Source organism: Balearica regulorum, chromosome 11 (genome assembly GCF_011004875.1).
Source record: "Balearica regulorum gibbericeps isolate bBalReg1 chromosome 11, bBalReg1.pri, whole genome shotgun sequence".
Taxonomy (NCBI): Eukaryota; Metazoa; Chordata; class Aves; order Gruiformes; family Gruidae; genus Balearica; species Balearica regulorum.
Genome location: NC_046194.1, coordinates 7,305,663 through 7,322,814, shown reverse-complemented (window position 1 = coordinate 7,322,814; position 17,152 = coordinate 7,305,663). Strand labels below are relative to the sequence as shown.

General features: G+C 55.5%; 1 protein-coding gene across 2 annotated transcripts in view; it reads left to right on the top strand.

The window, feature by feature from the left end:
- The first annotated feature begins 1,376 nt into the window (after positions 1 to 1,376).
- PCDH19 (protocadherin 19) overlaps positions 1,377 to 17,152 on the top strand; it is a 59,642-nt gene continuing 43,866 nt past the window's right edge. Inside the window, exons 1-2 of one of the 2 annotated variants that reach the window (XM_075763100.1) lie at positions 1,377 to 3,867; positions 6,903 to 7,230. In XM_075763100.1, the coding sequence (XP_075619215.1) occupies positions 1,727 to 3,867; positions 6,903 to 7,230 (2,469 nt within the window). In that variant the 5' untranslated portion in view covers positions 1,377 to 1,726. The remainder of the gene's footprint in view (positions 3,868 to 6,902; positions 7,231 to 17,152) is intronic. The other variant, XM_075763101.1, reaches the window with a different exon arrangement.

Here is a 17,152-nt window from a genome sequence, read left to right as displayed (position 1 = left end):
GGGGATGGCGTCCCTGGAGGGGGCGATGTCCCGGCCACCCTCCGCGGGCCCAGCAGCCAGGCGGTGTCCCGCGGCCGTGCCGTGCAGCCGCGGAGCCGCCGAGGCAATGCACCGTGGGGGCCCGCCCAGGGCCGGGCGGGTTCCCGGCTCCGCCGTGCGCGGTCCGGGCCGGTCCCCGCCGCTCCGCCTCCCCGCGCCGCCCGCGGCGGCCGCTAGATGGCGCCCTTGTGCCTGGGAAGGCGCGGCGGGGCCCGACGGCGCGGCCGGTCGGGGAGGGGCCGGGGTCGGGGTCGGGGCCGGGGCCGGGGCCGGGGCCGGGGCCGCGGGGGGTGCCGGGGCTCTGCCCGCCGGGCGGCTGCACGGGCGAGGCGTCGCCTCCCGCTGCCCACCGTCCCGACGGTGCCTGTACCGCGGCAGCTCCGGCCGGGCACCCCGTCCCGCTGCTATCCCCGCCGCGGCGCCGGCTCGCCGCTATCGATCGGCGGGCTCCCGGGGCGGTCTGCCGCAGGGACGCGCCGGCACCCGGCCCCTCTTTTAACCTCGGGGCGGGGGTGGGGGGAGCAACGGCGTGTGTGAAAGTTTGCAGCGGAAAGGCGCCAAGCCGAGCGCCGCCGGCGCCCCCTTTAATTAGACCCCGGGAACTTGTGTGCCACGCGCGGAGACCCGAGGTAAGGCACCGGCACACGGACAATGGAAGTTTCGTTGCATTGTTAAGAGGAGACAGTACCGTGGCGCCTTCCCCAATAATTAGCAGTAAGCAGCGAGCGCTGCCGGGGCTGGAGCCTCCCGGGAGAGCCTGGCGGTCCCGGGTCGCACACCGGCTCCCGGGGGACCCTGCCCGGCGGGGCGGGGCGCGGTGCGGCCGGAGCGGTGCGGGCTTACTCCTGCCTCTGAGGGAGAGCGACGGAAGGGGCCTGGGTGGCCTCAGCGCGAACCAGGGGATGCCCCCTGTCCGGCCCTCGCGAAGCCCACCGCGGTGCCCGCAGCGGCCCGCCGCCGCCCTCTGCGCGCCCGGGGTGCTGAAGAAGGAACCGCCGGTGACCGCGGCCACGCAGCGGCTGCCGCGCCGGCCCAAAGCGCCGGTACACCCGCAGCTCCTGGGCACCGGGACGGGCTCAGCGCCGCGGGGCAACGGGCAGCCGGTGCGGAGGAGCCATCCCGCGCCACTCCGCGCGGCTCCGCGCCACGCTCCCGCTCCCGGCCGCGCCGCTCCGCCGGCCCCGCCCCGGCCCCGCCCCGCCGGCCGGCAGCGCGGCTCGGCGCGGCCCCATTGGCGGCGGCGCGGCGCGCCGGCCCCGCCCCCGAGCGCCCATTGGCCGCAACTCACCGTCGCCCTCCCCCGTGCCGCCCGCCCCCGCGCCGCCCGCCGGCGCTCCGGACTGCGGACAGTGGCGTGCGGCCGCCGCAGCGAGCGCCGGCGGGAGCGGGCTCGGCTCGGCTCGGCTCGGCTCGGCGCGGCTCGGTTCGGCACTCCGCTCCAGCTCCAGCTCCCGCTCCCGCACGCCATGCCCGGCCCATCCGCGGCGCCGCCGGTTCGGAGCGCCTGAGCGGGCGGCGTTGGCGTGAGCGCGGGGGACCGCGGCTCCGGTGCCCCCACCCGACCGCCGCCGCCGCCGGGGCAGCCCGGCGGGCGCTGCCCGCATGAGGGCGGCGGGCCCCTGAGGCGGGCGGCCAGCGGCCGTCGGGGCGCGGCGCGGCGCGGCGGCCGGAGGGGGCGGTGGCGGCGATGGGGGCTCTCCCGGCGCTGCTGGGGGCCGCCTTGCTGTGGGCCGGCGCCGGGGCCCTCGTCAACCTCAAGTACTCGGTGGAGGAGGAGCAGCGGGCAGGCACGGTGATCGCCAACGTCGCCAAGGACGCCCGGGACGCCGGTTTCGTGCTGGACCCCCGGCAGCCCGCCGCCTTCCGGGTGGTCTCCAACTCGGCCCCCCACCTGGTGGACATCAGCCCCGGGTCCGGGCTGCTGGTGACCAAGCAGAAGATCGACCGGGACCTCCTGTGCCGGCAGAGCCCCAAGTGCGTCATCTCGCTGGAGGTGATGTCCAGCTCCATGGAGATCTGCGTGATCAAGCTGGAGATCAAGGACCTCAACGACAATGCGCCCAGCTTCCCCACCGACCAGATCGAGCTAGAAATCTCGGAGACGGCCAGCCCCGGCACCCGGGTGCCGCTGGAGAGTGCCTATGACCCGGACTCGGGCAGCTTTGGTGTGCAGAGCTATGAGATCACCCCCAACGACCTCTTCGGGCTGGAGACCAAGACGCGGGGCGATGGCTCCCGCTTTGCCGAGCTGGTGGTGGAGAAGAGCCTGGACCGCGAGACCCAGTCCCACTACAGCTACGTGATCACGGCGCTGGACGGTGGTGACCCGCCCAACTTCGGCACGGTGGAGCTCAGCATCCGCGTCATCGACTCCAATGACAACAACCCGCTCTTCGAGGAGCCGGCCTACACCGTCAGTGTGCCTGAAAACGCCCCGCCGGGTACGCCGGTCATCCGCCTCAATGCCTCCGACCCGGACGAGGGCACCAATGGCCAGGTCCTCTACTCTTTCCACAGCTACGTCTCCGAGCGGGCCCGGGAGCTCTTCCAAATCGACCCCCAGAGTGGCCTCATCACGGTGAGCGGTGCCATCGACTACGAGGAGGGTCACGTCTATGAGCTGGACGTGCAGGCCAAGGACTTGGGGCCTAACTCCATCCCTGCCCATTGCAAAGTCACCATCAGCGTTCAGGATGCCAATGACAACCCGCCCCTCATCAACCTGCTCTCCGTCAACAGCGAGCTGGTGGAGGTGAGCGAGAACGCCCCGCCGGGTTATGTCATTGCCCTGGTGCGGGTCTCGGACCGTGACTCCGGGGCCAATGGGCGGGTGCAGTGCAAGCTCCTGGGCAACGTGCCTTTTCGGCTCCAGGAGTACGAGAGCTTCTCCACCATCCTGGTGGACGGGCGGCTGGACCGGGAGCAGAGGGACCAATATAACCTCACCATCCAGGCCAAGGACAATGGCATTCCCTCCCTGCAGGCCACCAAGTCCTTCACTGTCAAGATCACTGATGAGAATGACAACCACCCCCACTTCTCCAAGCCCTATTACCAGGTCATCGTGCAGGAGAACAACACCCCGGGGGCCTACCTCCTCTCAGTCTCGGCCAGGGACCCTGACCTGGGCCTCAATGGCAGTGTGTCCTACCAGATCGTGCCCTCCCAAGTCAGGGACATGCCTGTCTTCACCTATGTCTCCATCAACCCCAACTCTGGAGATATCTATGCTTTGAGGTCCTTCAATCATGAACAGACGAAGGCCTTTGAGTTCAAGGTCTTGGCAAAAGACGGGGGTAATCCCTCTCTGCAGAGCAATGCCACTGTCAGGGTGATTGTCCTGGATGTCAATGACAACACCCCTGTGATCACGGCCCCGCCACTGGTCAATGGGACCGCGGAGGTGTACATCCCCAGGAACGCGGGGGTCGGCTACTTGGTGACGGTGGTCAAGGCAGATGACTATGACGAGGGTGAAAATGGCAGACTTTCCTACGAAATGGTGGAAGGAGACAGAGGATTTTTTGAGATAGACCAGGTCAATGGAGAGATAAGGACCACCAGAGCCTTTGGGGAGAACGCAAAGACAGCCTACGAGCTGATTGTAGTGGCTCACGACCATGGAAAAACATCTCTCTCAGCTTCTGCCTTGATTTTGATATACCTGTCTCCAGCCCTGGATGCCCAGGAGTCCATAGGATCTGTTAACCTCTCCCTGATTTTCATTATTGCCCTGGGGTCTATTGCAGCCATTCTTTTTGTCACCATGATCTTTGTGGCAGTCAAGTGCAAAAGGGATAACAAGGAAATCAGGACCTACAACTGCAGGTAAAGACATCTTTGTTTCTGTGCACCTGCCGGCTCTGCTTTGATTTTTGCCATCACAGTTACTTTCCCTTTGCTGCTGTATACTTGGGGGGTGGGGGTGGTGTTAAATTTGCTTTAGGAACAAAAGTGAGGTTGGTGTCCCTCTAAGGAAATTTCCTGTGAAGCTTTAAAAATTTTTTCTCTGGGAGAAGCACAGAAATCTGTGCCGAGTAACGAATCGACTTAATTGTGCGGCTTAACAATCTGTTGCAGCATCCTTGATTTTACGCGCTCCATCGCAGGAAAGGGGGAGAACAGTTTTATAGCTGCGTGGCTGGTTCCCGTGGGCAGCCCCCGTCCCCAGCCCGGCTCCCCGCGTTCGCGAGGGGGGAAAGCCCCCCCACATCCCACCGCAGCATCCCTGCAGCAGACGGGGCGAGCGGCCGCGGTGGCATCCGTAAGCCCTCGCTGGCCGTTCAAAAGAGCTATTGTGCGCCCGATGCGGCTTCTCGCCACGGCTGGCGATGGGGCCAACCGGATAAAATAGTGGTGAAAATCAGCCGGCTCCCCCCGATGCGCCGCTTCAGCCCCTGGCACGGCCGGTTGGGCTGGGAGCCATGGGGCGAGGGAGGATTTTTGCAGCGCTGCGTTATTTTGCCCTGGCTGGATGCGTGCTCCCGGGTCCGAAATGCCGGAGGGGAGGTCAGCCCCGCGCCCGGAGCCACTGAAAGGCTGATAGGGGAAATCCAGTCCCCTGAATATGTAACAGCCCAGCGATTATTGTCTCTCTTTTACTATTCTCTGTGTTACACAAGTTAGGAGACAAATGCTAACCACACATGAATATCAATCAGATGCCATAAAAGAGCAGCTGCAATGCCTCATAAATGGTTTAATCCTGTTACTAGTGAAATAGCCATGACTTCTCCATTCCTTCGGCACCGAGTCGTTTCAGAGTGGAGGGATGGAAATTAATTTTGCTCTACCTTGGAAACGCACGCTGGCCCCCGGCAATTCTGCGGTGCAGGGGGATGTGCCGTCTTTAAAGTTTTATTTACGCAGAAATAATGCCGGAGAGTTCGGTTTTTATACCCCGTTTTCACAGCGTAAAGTGCGTTTATAAGCCTTTTTGCTCGATGGGGGAAAAAATCATCTGCAAATAAAGGTTGGTCTGTGCTGTATTATGGGATGTCTAGCTTCAAGTGAAAGCTAATATACCAGATTTCTTGCCAGCTCGGCCCATTAAATGAGAATAGGACCTTAATGGATAAAAATCACGTCGTGATGGTGCCCCTAACAGCTTCACACATATGTATAAGCCCTAGGTTTACTGTGACGGCTTAGGGATTAATGAAGTGCAATTTAATTAAATAATTGGTCAATAGAGAAAGGACAGCAAAATGAATGCCTGCAGGAAATAATTGGGCTCTTGCATTGCCAAACTTAAACATTTAGGTAAACAAAACAATTAAGGCTTCATCAAGCATTGTTAGACGAGTCAGCAGCATATAGATTGTTGGCACAACAGAAATCCCTGCCTTCCCCTGATTTATTTGCACGCTCGGGGGATGCACGGGCTGTTATCTGCGTGCATCTGAGCAGGAGAAGTCAGCTGCAGAGGTGGAGAAGCACCAGGTAGGCTCAGCAGCGGCTGTGACCATGGGGCACCCTCTCCCCGCGCTGGGTGCGTGCCTTGAGGCTTTGCCAGTGCCTTATTTTAGAGGTTCTTCACAACAGCTGCTGGAGAGTCTTCATAAAAATGTGTTAATTTATGAGGCACATAAGGTTATATGAGAGCTGTTCGACTTGGTGGCATTTTCATGCTCAGGCAATTAGCGTTCTGGAACAAGAATATTTGTCCAATATTTGCCTTTCTAGATAAACTGTATTATTTATTCATCCCATTATTTCTGTTGCAGCTATTGGATTTTTTTTTTTTCTTTAATGCTGTTATCATAACAAGAGGAAGAGCAAAATCCCGACTTTCAAATGTGTATTTCTGACAGTGGGTAGCATCTGATGTGCTTCCCTGGGAAATACCGAGCTGCCCAGCGCTGTGCGTGCACAAATTCATCTGTGGGGCATTGGCTGGGGCTGTGTTGCTCCCTATGGAAAGCGAAGCCACAGTCGCTCTCAGCCGAGCATACCCAGTGAATGCGAGGTGCAGTCATATTTGTCATTATTTGCTCGGGTGGTGTTTTACGGTAACTTTTTTCCTCCGGTGTTTCGCAGAAGGCATTCGAGGCGCTTTGTCAGTTGATTCTTTTGGCAGGTGGGAAGCAGAGAGGGAAGGAAAGGCAGAAAAAAGCCAAGCTTGAAGTAAAAAAAAAAAAAAAAAGGTCAAAAAGGATCATTTCTCTTTGCAAAACACAGTTGTTGTTCTCCGATTTCTAGAAGGCCAAAGCATTTCCCAGCAGAAGGGGGGGTGTGTGTCAGGGGGTGAGGGAGGAATAGGATGCGGTTGGAGAAAAGATTTCGAGTTATCAGGTATTATCAGGAGATAGTCAAAACACCAGCAATTTGGATAAAGCATTAATAAACAAACAGCCTTTGGAGTGTGAGAGAATAGAGCTTGCCAGCTAGGACTGCTTCTGGGTCTGCCTTATTTACTGCTATGGAAAATTAACTGGGAAAAAATCCACTATTCATTTTGAATTTTCATTACGGGAACCAAATTAAATCACTTTTAAAATCCTTATTACACATGGAAATGAATGCAGGTACCCTTTTCAGTTCATGGATTTTAACATCTCCATTTTTCTCTTCTGCAGGCTGGACTTTACTCCTAGTAACTAAATATCAGCAATTATAAACACTAGAAAAAGAACAGAGGCGTTCTCCCTTCCCATTATTTTTCATATTTGACCTGAAAGCATTATACATATGAAAATAAGCTAAAGACCGTGTCGTGCCACCAGACCCAAATCATGACGTAATGTGCATGACTAAGAAGCCTGCACGGAGATGGGGGCCAAGCCCTCTGGGTTTCTGCCTGTGTATTTAGCGGGGCAGGGTTCGGGATGCTCTCAGCTATTCATTTTCCTTCTGTCCCCCAGAATCGCAGAATACTCCTACGGGCATCAAAAGAAATCAAGCAAGAAAAAGAAAATCAGCAAGAATGATATCCGCCTGGTACCGCGGGACGTGGAAGAGACGGATAAAATGAACGTTGTGAGCTGCTCCTCTCTAACTTCATCCCTCAACTACTTCGACTACCACCAGCAGACCTTGCCGCTGGGCTGCCGCCGTTCCGAAAGCACCTTCCTCAACGTGGAGAGCCAGAACAACAGGAACGCCGGCTCCAACCACATCTACCATCACACCTTCACGGGGCAGAGCCCCCAGCAGCCCGACCTCATCATCAACGGGATGCCGCTGCCAGAGGTGAGTGCGGGCAGGCAGCCTGCGCCCCTGGGGCATCGGTAACGGGTTTGCACGTGGACCGCGGCGTGCGGGTCTGTTGGTGTAAGCGCTGACGAAATGAGCGTGGAGCAAACAGGCAGTGTGGTTTCTGTGTGTCCAACGCCCCGGGACGAGGGAGTGATGGAGGATGGCGGGGGGAGCAGCTGTCACCCACCTTGTGGGTTCTGGGGCAGCCCTGACACGTCGTCATGGGCGCATGTTTCACCGCCAGACGCTGCGGAGACCCCCAGAAATGCCCAGGCGGGGATGCTGGCGTGGGCCCGGCTGCTTCCGTGCTGCCGGGAGGCTGGAGGTGGCTGCTTTGCAAGTGGATTTTGAGTGTGGTGATGCCCGAGGGAAGAGACGCTCGTTGCCTTCGCGGGAGTTTTGCAAAAGGTTGTTGAAAGTGGTGTTGGCTGTTGCTCTGGAGGCAGCGAGTTTTGCTGGAGATGCAAACAGTGCAGGATGCCGCGGTGTGACCGCTTGCACGGCTGGCCCGGTGCTGTCCCCTCACCATGCAGAACGGGCACGCGCTGGCCAGCGTGGCAGGGATGTGTGGTACCGAAGGCAGGGAAGGGGGCTGCTCCGATCCACGCCATCCTCATCAGGTTCTTCTAATTCATCAGCTTTCCTGTACATCACAGGCATCATTTAATGTTGCTTGTTTGTCTCTCTTTGAATTATTGTTTGGTATTAAGCAAAACAATCAAAGGTTTGTCATGTTTCCTGCTTTGAACAGAATAACAAAGCTGAAAAAGCAGCTAAAATATTTATGGCTTGCTCTGTTTTGCGTTCAGTGTACTGGTGTAAATGCAAAACGATGCTGCTGAAGACAGTGGATCTACTTCAGATTTATATTTGCGCTATGGAGAGCAGAGCCCGGCCCTCTGTGATGGAGAGGGCTGGTGCCGGCGGGCCTGATGCTGCAGCTTTTGTACTGGCAAAACGCTCCTTGAACCCTGGTGTTCAACCTCCGCTAAGGCTACAGAACCAGCTCCCGAGAGGTCGCGTACTGGTGTCGGCCCAGTTCTGAGGTGCTCCCGGCCCAAACGCCAGGAGCTCAAAGCAGAGGCAGAGCTGTAACGGCCGTACGGTTGGGAGGGGGTTGTCGGGATCTCCGTGACAGATCGTGGGCACTTAGCCGCCGTCTGCCCAGCCTGCGTTTCGAGCTGCCCTTGGGTGTGCAGGCTCCTTGCCATACGGCATTGCCTTTTTGAGGTTGCCCGGTGAGATGCGACGAGGAGGCAACTTCTGCATGAGTGCACCAGCACAGCCCAGCACAGCCCAGCACAGCCCAGCACAGCCACTGGTTGCTGCGGAGCTGGGAGCCTGCCTGCATGTGGGAGGGTATGGCGGGAGCAACCCAGCGCTGGTCCCGACAATTAAAGCTCGATTTAACTTCTGGCGTTGGTATAAAAGCTGTAATAGAGTTTCTTAGCAATAACTGAATGGGAATGACCTGGATATAAGCGCTCATTTATTCTACTCGCATGTGTCCAGCCGTAGAGCTGAGCGGGCTCTGCTGGTCCCAAATGCCCCGATGGGGAGAGGCAGGGACTTTGCATCCGAGTCTGGGTGGGAGCAGTTTGGGACAAGCCTGTCTCTGGTCAAATATGGCAGAAGAGCTGCTACCGAAGCGCCTGCTCCTTGCGCTGTGCCTGGGCAGGCTGGGGGTGGGACACACCACCCTTCTGGTGTTCGGGGATTCCCATCGACGCTCAGATTTGCCTGTGCGCGTTGCTGAGTGCCAGCTGGGGCTCAGGTGCCCCGCTGCGTGGGGGATGCACGCCCAGGTTGTGGGTGACCGTCGCTGTCGGGACGCTGAGGGTGGTGGTCCCTGAGGGATTGCTGCCTTCCTTGGGCGGTGTCCTTTAGAGAGGGGTCTCGAGCACATCTCTGGCTGGTGTCTTGCTAAGGGCACCCTGTCAGCCTGTGATTCACCATCACAGACAAAATTCAGTCGTAAAATCGATCACACGTCGGCATTAGCCCGAAGTGCACGGCGGCAGCAGGAGGTCTGCGGTGCTGGGGAGGAGGGAAGGACCATCGGGAACATTGTAGCTCAGCTGATAAAGTTAACAGGCAGCTGCAGGCAGAAGGCAGCGCTGCCCGTGTTCCTCCACGACACAGCAGTTAGCTTGGGGTTCAGCAGGATGGGATCTCCAAAGGCCCCCCCGAGTGAGAGGGAGCCGGGTCACTTGTTGCTTCTCCCCATGCCTCCAGCTCGCCCCATTTCCCCATCACTCCTGCGGGTGGGATGCACTGCGAAGAGCTGGTACCTCGCCTGGAGAAATAAATTTGTCTCTTGTAACAAATGTCATCAAGTGTCAGCGTACAACGTGGCCTCCAGCAGCCCCTCGAGCACGCAGGAGGGCAGCTGATGGCTCTCCAGTTCTGCTCGGGGACCAGCAGCTCCCAGGTGGGTGCTCTCGGAGAGAGCGGCATGTCCTGGCAGGGGTCTGCTCGCTCCCCGGGGATGCTTTTGGACAAAAGGGCAGAGCCAGGGCACAGGGAGGAGAAATCCCAACTGGAAGCTGCTTGGAAGTTTGGTTTAGGGTGGGAACTTTTCTCTTTTTTGGCAGAGAGCCTCTGTGTAATGCTTCCAGCTGTTGGAAGGGAAGTTATCCCGCTGGTGGTGTGGGTTCAGCTGGCTCCTAAAGATCCTGAGGGCCAGGAGGCTCAGCCGTGACCAGAGTGACAGCCCTGTCCCGACACGCGGGGTGACACGGAAACTCCGTAAAAGATGCTTCCACGGAGGAGCATCGCAGCCTTGTACCCATCATAGCCCGTCGCTGCCTTAGCGGGTGTGATGATATGCTTATAAAGTGTGCTATAGGAACACCTCCAGGGGAAGATGATTTAATAAATTAAATCCCTGCCCAAGCCTGGAGTTTGCAGAGCCCACCCGTTCCCTGCGGTGCATCCAGCGGGACTTTGTCTGGGCTGGTTTGAATCGCCTCCAGCGACGAGGCCGCCGGCGTTTCCCCCGGGAGCCTTTACGAGATGTCAGCATCAGGGAGATATGGCTGCTGCTCCACCTGGGAGTGACTTTTCCTGATGGGAAGGCAAAACATCGCTTGATAAAAGATAAAATACGGAGGTAAATGTGTCGCTGGCGGTGTCGCTTAGCATATGCTGGTTGTGGCTGGGAGTAAGTGATTCCCTCTGCAGACGTGTGCTGTCCTAGCAGCGGTGGGTTTGCATCGACCTGATGTGTAGCTGGTCTTTAACGTGAGGCTCATTTACTTTAACAGTCAGGAACCTTGAAATAAAAGTCCCCAAGGATGGGTTGTTTGTGGAGCTTCAGGAGCTGTTTCCTCCGCGCCGTGGCAGCGGCACGTGTGGTGGCAGGTCTCGGGGCTGGCGGTGCCGTGCCGTGCCGGCGGTACTTGGGTTCCTCGGTGCTCCCCACCTTTCCCTGCTGATCCGGAAAGGATTAAATAGCGGTGTCTGTGGGGACTGCAGCCCTGCTCTGAGGATGCAACAAAAGTTTGAGACAACCCTTGAAAAGCTTTTCCCCTCAGGTGGGGGCCGGGCTCGGCTGCTGGCTCTGCCTGTGCCAGGGCACGGCTGTGAAGAGAGCATCGGGAGGCGGTGGGGGACATCCTGGGGGGGGTTGTGGCCCCGCTGGAGTTTGGTGTTCCCTTGGGTGCTGGGGTACCACTCGGGGACCCCTGCCCGCGGCCTTTTAGCATCCTCGTGGCAGTAGGCAGCGGTGGCAAAAAGCATTTGCAAGCGGCTCTGGTGAGCGTGGCTGACAGCGGGAGGCTTGGCCCCCGTTCGTGTTTCGGCTTGTTTTGCAGGAGGGAGAGCGGGACATGTTGGAGCTGCAAGGGCATTGCCGGGCAGAGGCTTTGCTGCTGCTGAGGGCTTTTTTTTTTTCTTCCTGCTGAGCTGAAGGAGGAGTCAGCTTTGAAACCAAAAGAGCTTGTTTTCAGTTTTTGCATGTATATTACTGGAAATTGTACCAGGAGATTAAAAATCAAAATTAATAGGAGCCATTAGGCAGCTTCCTTGATAAAAATGCACGTTGCATTGGGGTGGTGTGGAAACCAGTCTGAATGCCAAGCCGTTTAGGATCCCTGGGACACGACTTGCATGTAGAGCAGCCACCCTTGGGTAACACTTACATGCCTGGATTTTGACTTCATGGTTTTAAAAGAAAACAATATGCGTGCAATGGCTGCATCTGTGCTTCAGAGGCAGTGCTACATCCGGAATCTGCGCCACTTTGGGAAAGGGTGCCGAAGCATGGCGTGCTGCCCTGGGACCGGGAGGGAGCATCCCCTGGGGCACGGCAGCTTGCTCTGCCCCTCCGTCCCGCCCGGGGCCGCAGCGGTGGTCGGTCCCCAGCAGGACTGAGCACCGGCGAGACAAGCAGGTGTGAAATGGGAGCGGGCGAGCCTCGTTTGAGAGGTTGCACGTCCATAGGTGGCAATTAGCATGGAGGTTCAGGATGGGCTCTGGGGGTGTGGGACGGCCCCGTCGTGGCAGCGGCAGGAAGGGAAGCAGCAGCGCTGCTCTTACACCGCAGGCAGGGTGTGGACCAGGCACGGCCTTGCCCTGGTGCTGCTTTGGTAGGTTCCCATGGAGAAGGTCAAGGTGATCCACCAGGACTCGGGCACCCGCCTGCCCCACGGCTCCCAGACACGGCCCTGGCGCCGGGGGGGTGGTGGCCGTGGCAATCCGCCGCCTCCTGAGCTGCTGGCCACCATCAGTAAGATGGGGAATTACTGGTTTTAGTGATAATCCTGGTTTAATCCCCCAACCTTGATACACTCCCGCGTAATCCTCACTCACACTGATTTCGTTTGGGCTCCTCGTGGCAGCGGGGATTATTTGAGTGAGCAACAGTTGCAGGATAAGGCCCCGGTGGTTTCAGATATGCTTTTTACTACCTGGAAAGCGTTCTCCTCGCTGTAGGAAATGGTTTTCTAAGCACAATAGAGCAATTTTCGTTTCAGGCGGCACCGGCAGTTTTTGCTCTGGCTATCTGGCCGTGTTAACTAAAGCACATTTCTACAACACACAAAGATTTTTGTTTTGTAAGAAATTAAATCAGCGTGGCTGTTCCTCTTTCTCTGTCATTTCTCTACTTGTCAATTCTTTCTTCCCCTCCAGCTTATCCTCCTCTTCTCCGCTAGCCTTAAAAAGCCCCCAAAGTGTCTGTTATAATCACATTTTGTGTGTTACAACCAGAATGAATGTACTCACTTTAATATGCTGGGGTTGAGGAAATCAGTTTCTGTCTGGTATAACAGACAATTTGTTATAAACCGTGCCATTTAGAAGTGAAGGGCCTTGCTTTAGTGTAACGCTGGGGAAACGTCATGATACATAATTGGAAGGGATTTGGCTTGCTTCTGAGTAATACTGTGTATAGAGCAGGGGGGGAAAAAAAGAGAAAAAGGAGATAATTTCCAACCCGGAGAAAGTTTGCAGTGCTGAGACATGCCAGGCTGTTGAAATAAGGTTTATTTTCAGCAGAGACAATAATTAAAGCATTATCAGCGACGATGTTTGACGAGTCGGAAGGCTGACTTCACAGCGAGCGTGCGTTGCCAGTCTTGTTTTCTCCTTGGGAGGTCACTGTAACTCAGCACTTTTTTGTGCCTGCGATGCACACCGCGATGGGTAAGCACAGGTCACGGCTCTCGTTAGTGCCTCTGCCTTTCCGTGCCTCTGCATCCCTGTCTGGGACCCAGCGGCAGCCTGTATTCTCCCAGGGAGCAGTGATGCTTTCAGCTTTAGATAGCGGCTGGTTATCCCCTCCAGGGAAGGGCTCACCGGTCCCTGCCAGGCAGCCCACGGGCACGCTGCGCCTCCCGGGGCACCCGAGCCTGCAGGGTGGGAACCCCAAACCTCCCTGGGTGCTTTCCCCACTCGCTCCAAACGTGCCCCGAAATTGCAAGTCCCACCAAATCCCTCGGCTTAACTACTCTCAAAGTGTTTTGTGTATCGCTGCACGTTCCCTGACCTCTCCGAGCGTCGGAGGCCAACATTATGGAAATCAGCAGCTTTTTATTCCATTCCGAGGTCAGCCTAACCAAATTATACACATCTCCTAATGTAATTGCTTCAAGCTCCCCGTTTGGAAAAATTCATTTGAATACTTTGCAACAGAGATAAATACGCCAGCTCCCGTTCACGTTTAACCACAGCTCTCACCGGTGTCCACACTCGCTGCCCTGTGTCTTAGACAAGCCTTTAGTCCAACACACTTTGGCTTTTCCTGGAATGGTTTAGGTTGGAAAAGACATTTAAGATCATCGAGTCCAACTGTAAACCCGACACTGCCAAGCCCACCACTAAACCACGTGTGTTTTGTATGGATGACGTGGGGCTGCGACCCCATCCCGGCACCTCTTGGGGCTTCCAGCCCGTCCTGGCTGAGTGGGACCGAGGGGGTTTGCTGCAAGGGTCCGTGGAGGAATTAGGGCTGGCGTGTGCTGCGGTGGCGGTAGCCAACCTGTATTTAACAGTAAAAACCCTCTTCTCTGATGGCAAGACCAAGAGTGCTCAAAGTGGATATGATTATATCGTTATATATTACATAGTGTATATTATATTGTATATATTATCTTTTATATACTATATGATATACAGGATATATTTATAAGCATATAAAAAGTGTGTATAAAATTATTACATATTGAACCTAATTATGTAAACAAGTATATAATATGTCATATAACCATATATATCACTTGTTTTTATGCTACTGGTTTGGGTTTTATGGTTCACTTTTATTGAAAGTTGAGAGGCTCATCTTGTTTTCCCTTTAGTAAATTTGAATTTCTGATGCATATTTCTGATGCATAACTCTTACTTGTTGAGTCTATAAAAAAAAGCTCCTGCAACTATATTTACATGGCAGATAAGAATTTTCCCTTAAATTAGGAAGGATTTATAGTAAGTCTTTTTTTAATTACATCAAAAGGGTGGTCTTGCATGCTGCTTATGGCCTTTCTTGTAGTAGTTTCCAAATGAACTCCTGTTGTATTGAGCGATTTGAACTCTGTGGTTTCTCCCTGTCGTTTACTTTGCATAAGCACAAGCTGCATGCAAAGGCATCGTTAAGGCCAAGTGCAAGTAGCCTTTGAATAACATCACGTGCATCTGCCCGGCTCCGTGGAAGAGCCGTATTTTCCAGCTGCCATCTCCCAAAGTCCCTCCTGAGACCTTTGAGCCAGAGAAGCTCCTCAGCCAGGTGCTTCCCAGGTCCTCAGGCTCCTGCCCTCACTGAGGGTCTTTCCTAAATTCCCATCACCCGGCAAGGGCAGAGCCCTGCCCGCCCTTTGTCCCCTGCCCAGGGGGCTCTGCCTGCGGGCTCTCCACCCACGAGCCCTCCATCTCTGCTGGGAGACCTCTCCTCTCGCCCCTGGGATGGCGGCTCCCGCTCTGGGCGAGGGCTCGGATGAGGGGACCCCCAGCCCTGCCCGCTCCCCCTTCCCTGCCAGGCTGCCTACGGCACTGGGCACAGTCTCGCTTCAATAAATGATTAGATATTGTTCCCAGTAGAGGCTATAGTTGAGTTCCAATCATTTTCTGTTAATTAAAATACAGGATGGTCTTATTTGTAGCATAAATAGTTGTAATCTGTGTACTTATAAGTGTAATTATAATTTAAATTAGAGCGTGCTCTGAATTGCCGATGGATGGGATGCTCTGCAGGCAGTGCTACCCTCGCAGGGCCGTGGTATGGGCTGTCTCCGGGGTCCCCCGCGGTCCTGCTCCCCACTGTCCCCAGGAGAGCGTTGCCCAGGCCTCAGCAAAGGGACGTCAAGGCTGTTGACGACTCCCAGTTTCGCTGTTCTGTTGGGGCAGGGCTTGCCCGTGGCGCCCGTTGGAGGCTTTGCTGGAGAAGAGACCGCAGCATTGTTGCTTCAGTGTCTGCCTGTAGTTTCTAGTCTAAATTTGGAGTGAAGTAATGGCTTATGTCAGCCGGACAAGTGATTAGCACTTAGGCTCGAAGTGACTCCCTGTTTAACATGGAATTACGGTGAGTTCTCGTTAGGCTGGCAAAGGCTTGAGCGCGGCGACTGCTAATGCTGCAGCGGGTAGATGTGCGTGGTGGGTGTTGCACTTCCTACCCCTCTGATGGAAACCCGCAGCCACTGCAGGTAGCCCCCGCCACCCCTCCTCCTTACACCCGACGCATCGCGTAGGTCTGTGATACATAGCGTAGGCCTGTGCGCGTTGGAGCCGTGTGGATGAGGTCCTCGTCTCGACGCCCTGTCGGCCACCGGAGATCTGGACATGAATCCTTTGTGGTTCTCACGGGGATCTGGAGCTTGTCGGATTATACCATCTTTTGTAACGGCAGGTGTATGCCACAGGGCAGGTTTTAAAATTCCCGTGTTGGTGGATTGCATTAACCCATCCTAAGTCAGGTATGTAAAATTCCATTAAGCGAAAACCCTCTGGCATTTTCTCACCCGTGCTCGAGCTCTGCAGGCTATGCTAATGCAGTGCGTTTGCTCATCTATTAGGAGGATGATGGTTTTAAAATAATAACATTTATCTTTGGCAGCGGACCTACAATAGTGCACGCTGAGTACAATTTTGTGAAAGGCTCTGCAGATGTTGCCTCATTCAATCTGGGTCAAAAAGAGTGCTTAGAATCATAAAGGTTAGAAAGAGATCAAATAATTCGGCGGTTTTATTGCTGAATAATGTACTTGGAAAATATCATTCACCATTATTAGACTAAGTGAGTACAGAAAACACAGGACTCAATAGCCATTTCTCAGTATTGGCTGATTTTACTGTTTTTATAATGTAGCTAAATTCCCTGTTATTGATTCTAGCATTGATTATCGATCTGGAAATCTAAATGCATGTGCTGGTGGGAGCACGTGGGAGTGGGACAATTAGGGAATTAGGCTTCCGCACCTCCCTGCAGTGCCTGGCGGTGGGCAGCACACCCACAGAGCACATCGATGCTACTTTGGGGGAGCCGTCGGGGTTTTGGGGAGCTTGTCTTCACAAAGAACGATGAAAAAACAGGAAAACACCCATTTTACGTGTGTTCTTTTCCATGCCCGCAAGCTTATGTAAACTTGGTCGCGCAAACCCAGATGGTCTGGGGCGCCGGCAGCGGGATGGGGGCTCGGTGCCTGCGACTCCCATCACCTGCTCCCTCCTGGACTTTTCATATTCAGATTCACATCTGGATGCTCTGGCAGGAATCCAGCTTCGGTGACATTTAGTAATCAAATCCACACGGCTGTTGGCTTAGAAACAGCATCCAAACCTGTCTGCCTGGTGAAATGCTTTTCCAGACGTTTGTGAGAGGTTCTTCTGCTTTCTCGTTCAGCCCTCCTGTGCAGCTGTGTCCCCTGTCTGGAGGGAGATACCGCGCTTGGGCTGAGATCCTTCCCTCTACGTCAATTAATTGCAGGGGCTGGGTTAGCGAGAGACCAAAGCCGTGGTCCCATACGGGCTCTGCATCCCGTGGTGAGCCCATGGACCAGAGCCGGCAGCATCGCTGTGGGAGCCACGGGCTCCCGCCGGGCTGGGGCTCGCTCAGCCGCGCGATGGATTCCTTTGTTCGGAAAAAAAAAAAAAGACAAATTTTGGAATATGTTCATCTCTTGTTCTCTGCACTTAGTTGTTGTCAGCATTAATATGCCATTAACACATGCTCATTAGGAGGAGAATGATTATACCCTGCAGAATATGGGGGAAACCTTCATTAGGCACTAATATATTGAACTGAGCTGCAAACTTCACTTTGGGAAAACTGGGGAAGGTTCTGCTCAGCATCAGGTTTCCCTAATTTCTCCTTGGTCTGATAAAAGCACCTCGCCTTCTAGCACGTGCTTTCAGCCAGGGCTGCGGGTGATGCGCAGGAGAGCCTAGGCTCAGGCTCCAGCACCAAAATCCTGTTCGGGACCTCAGA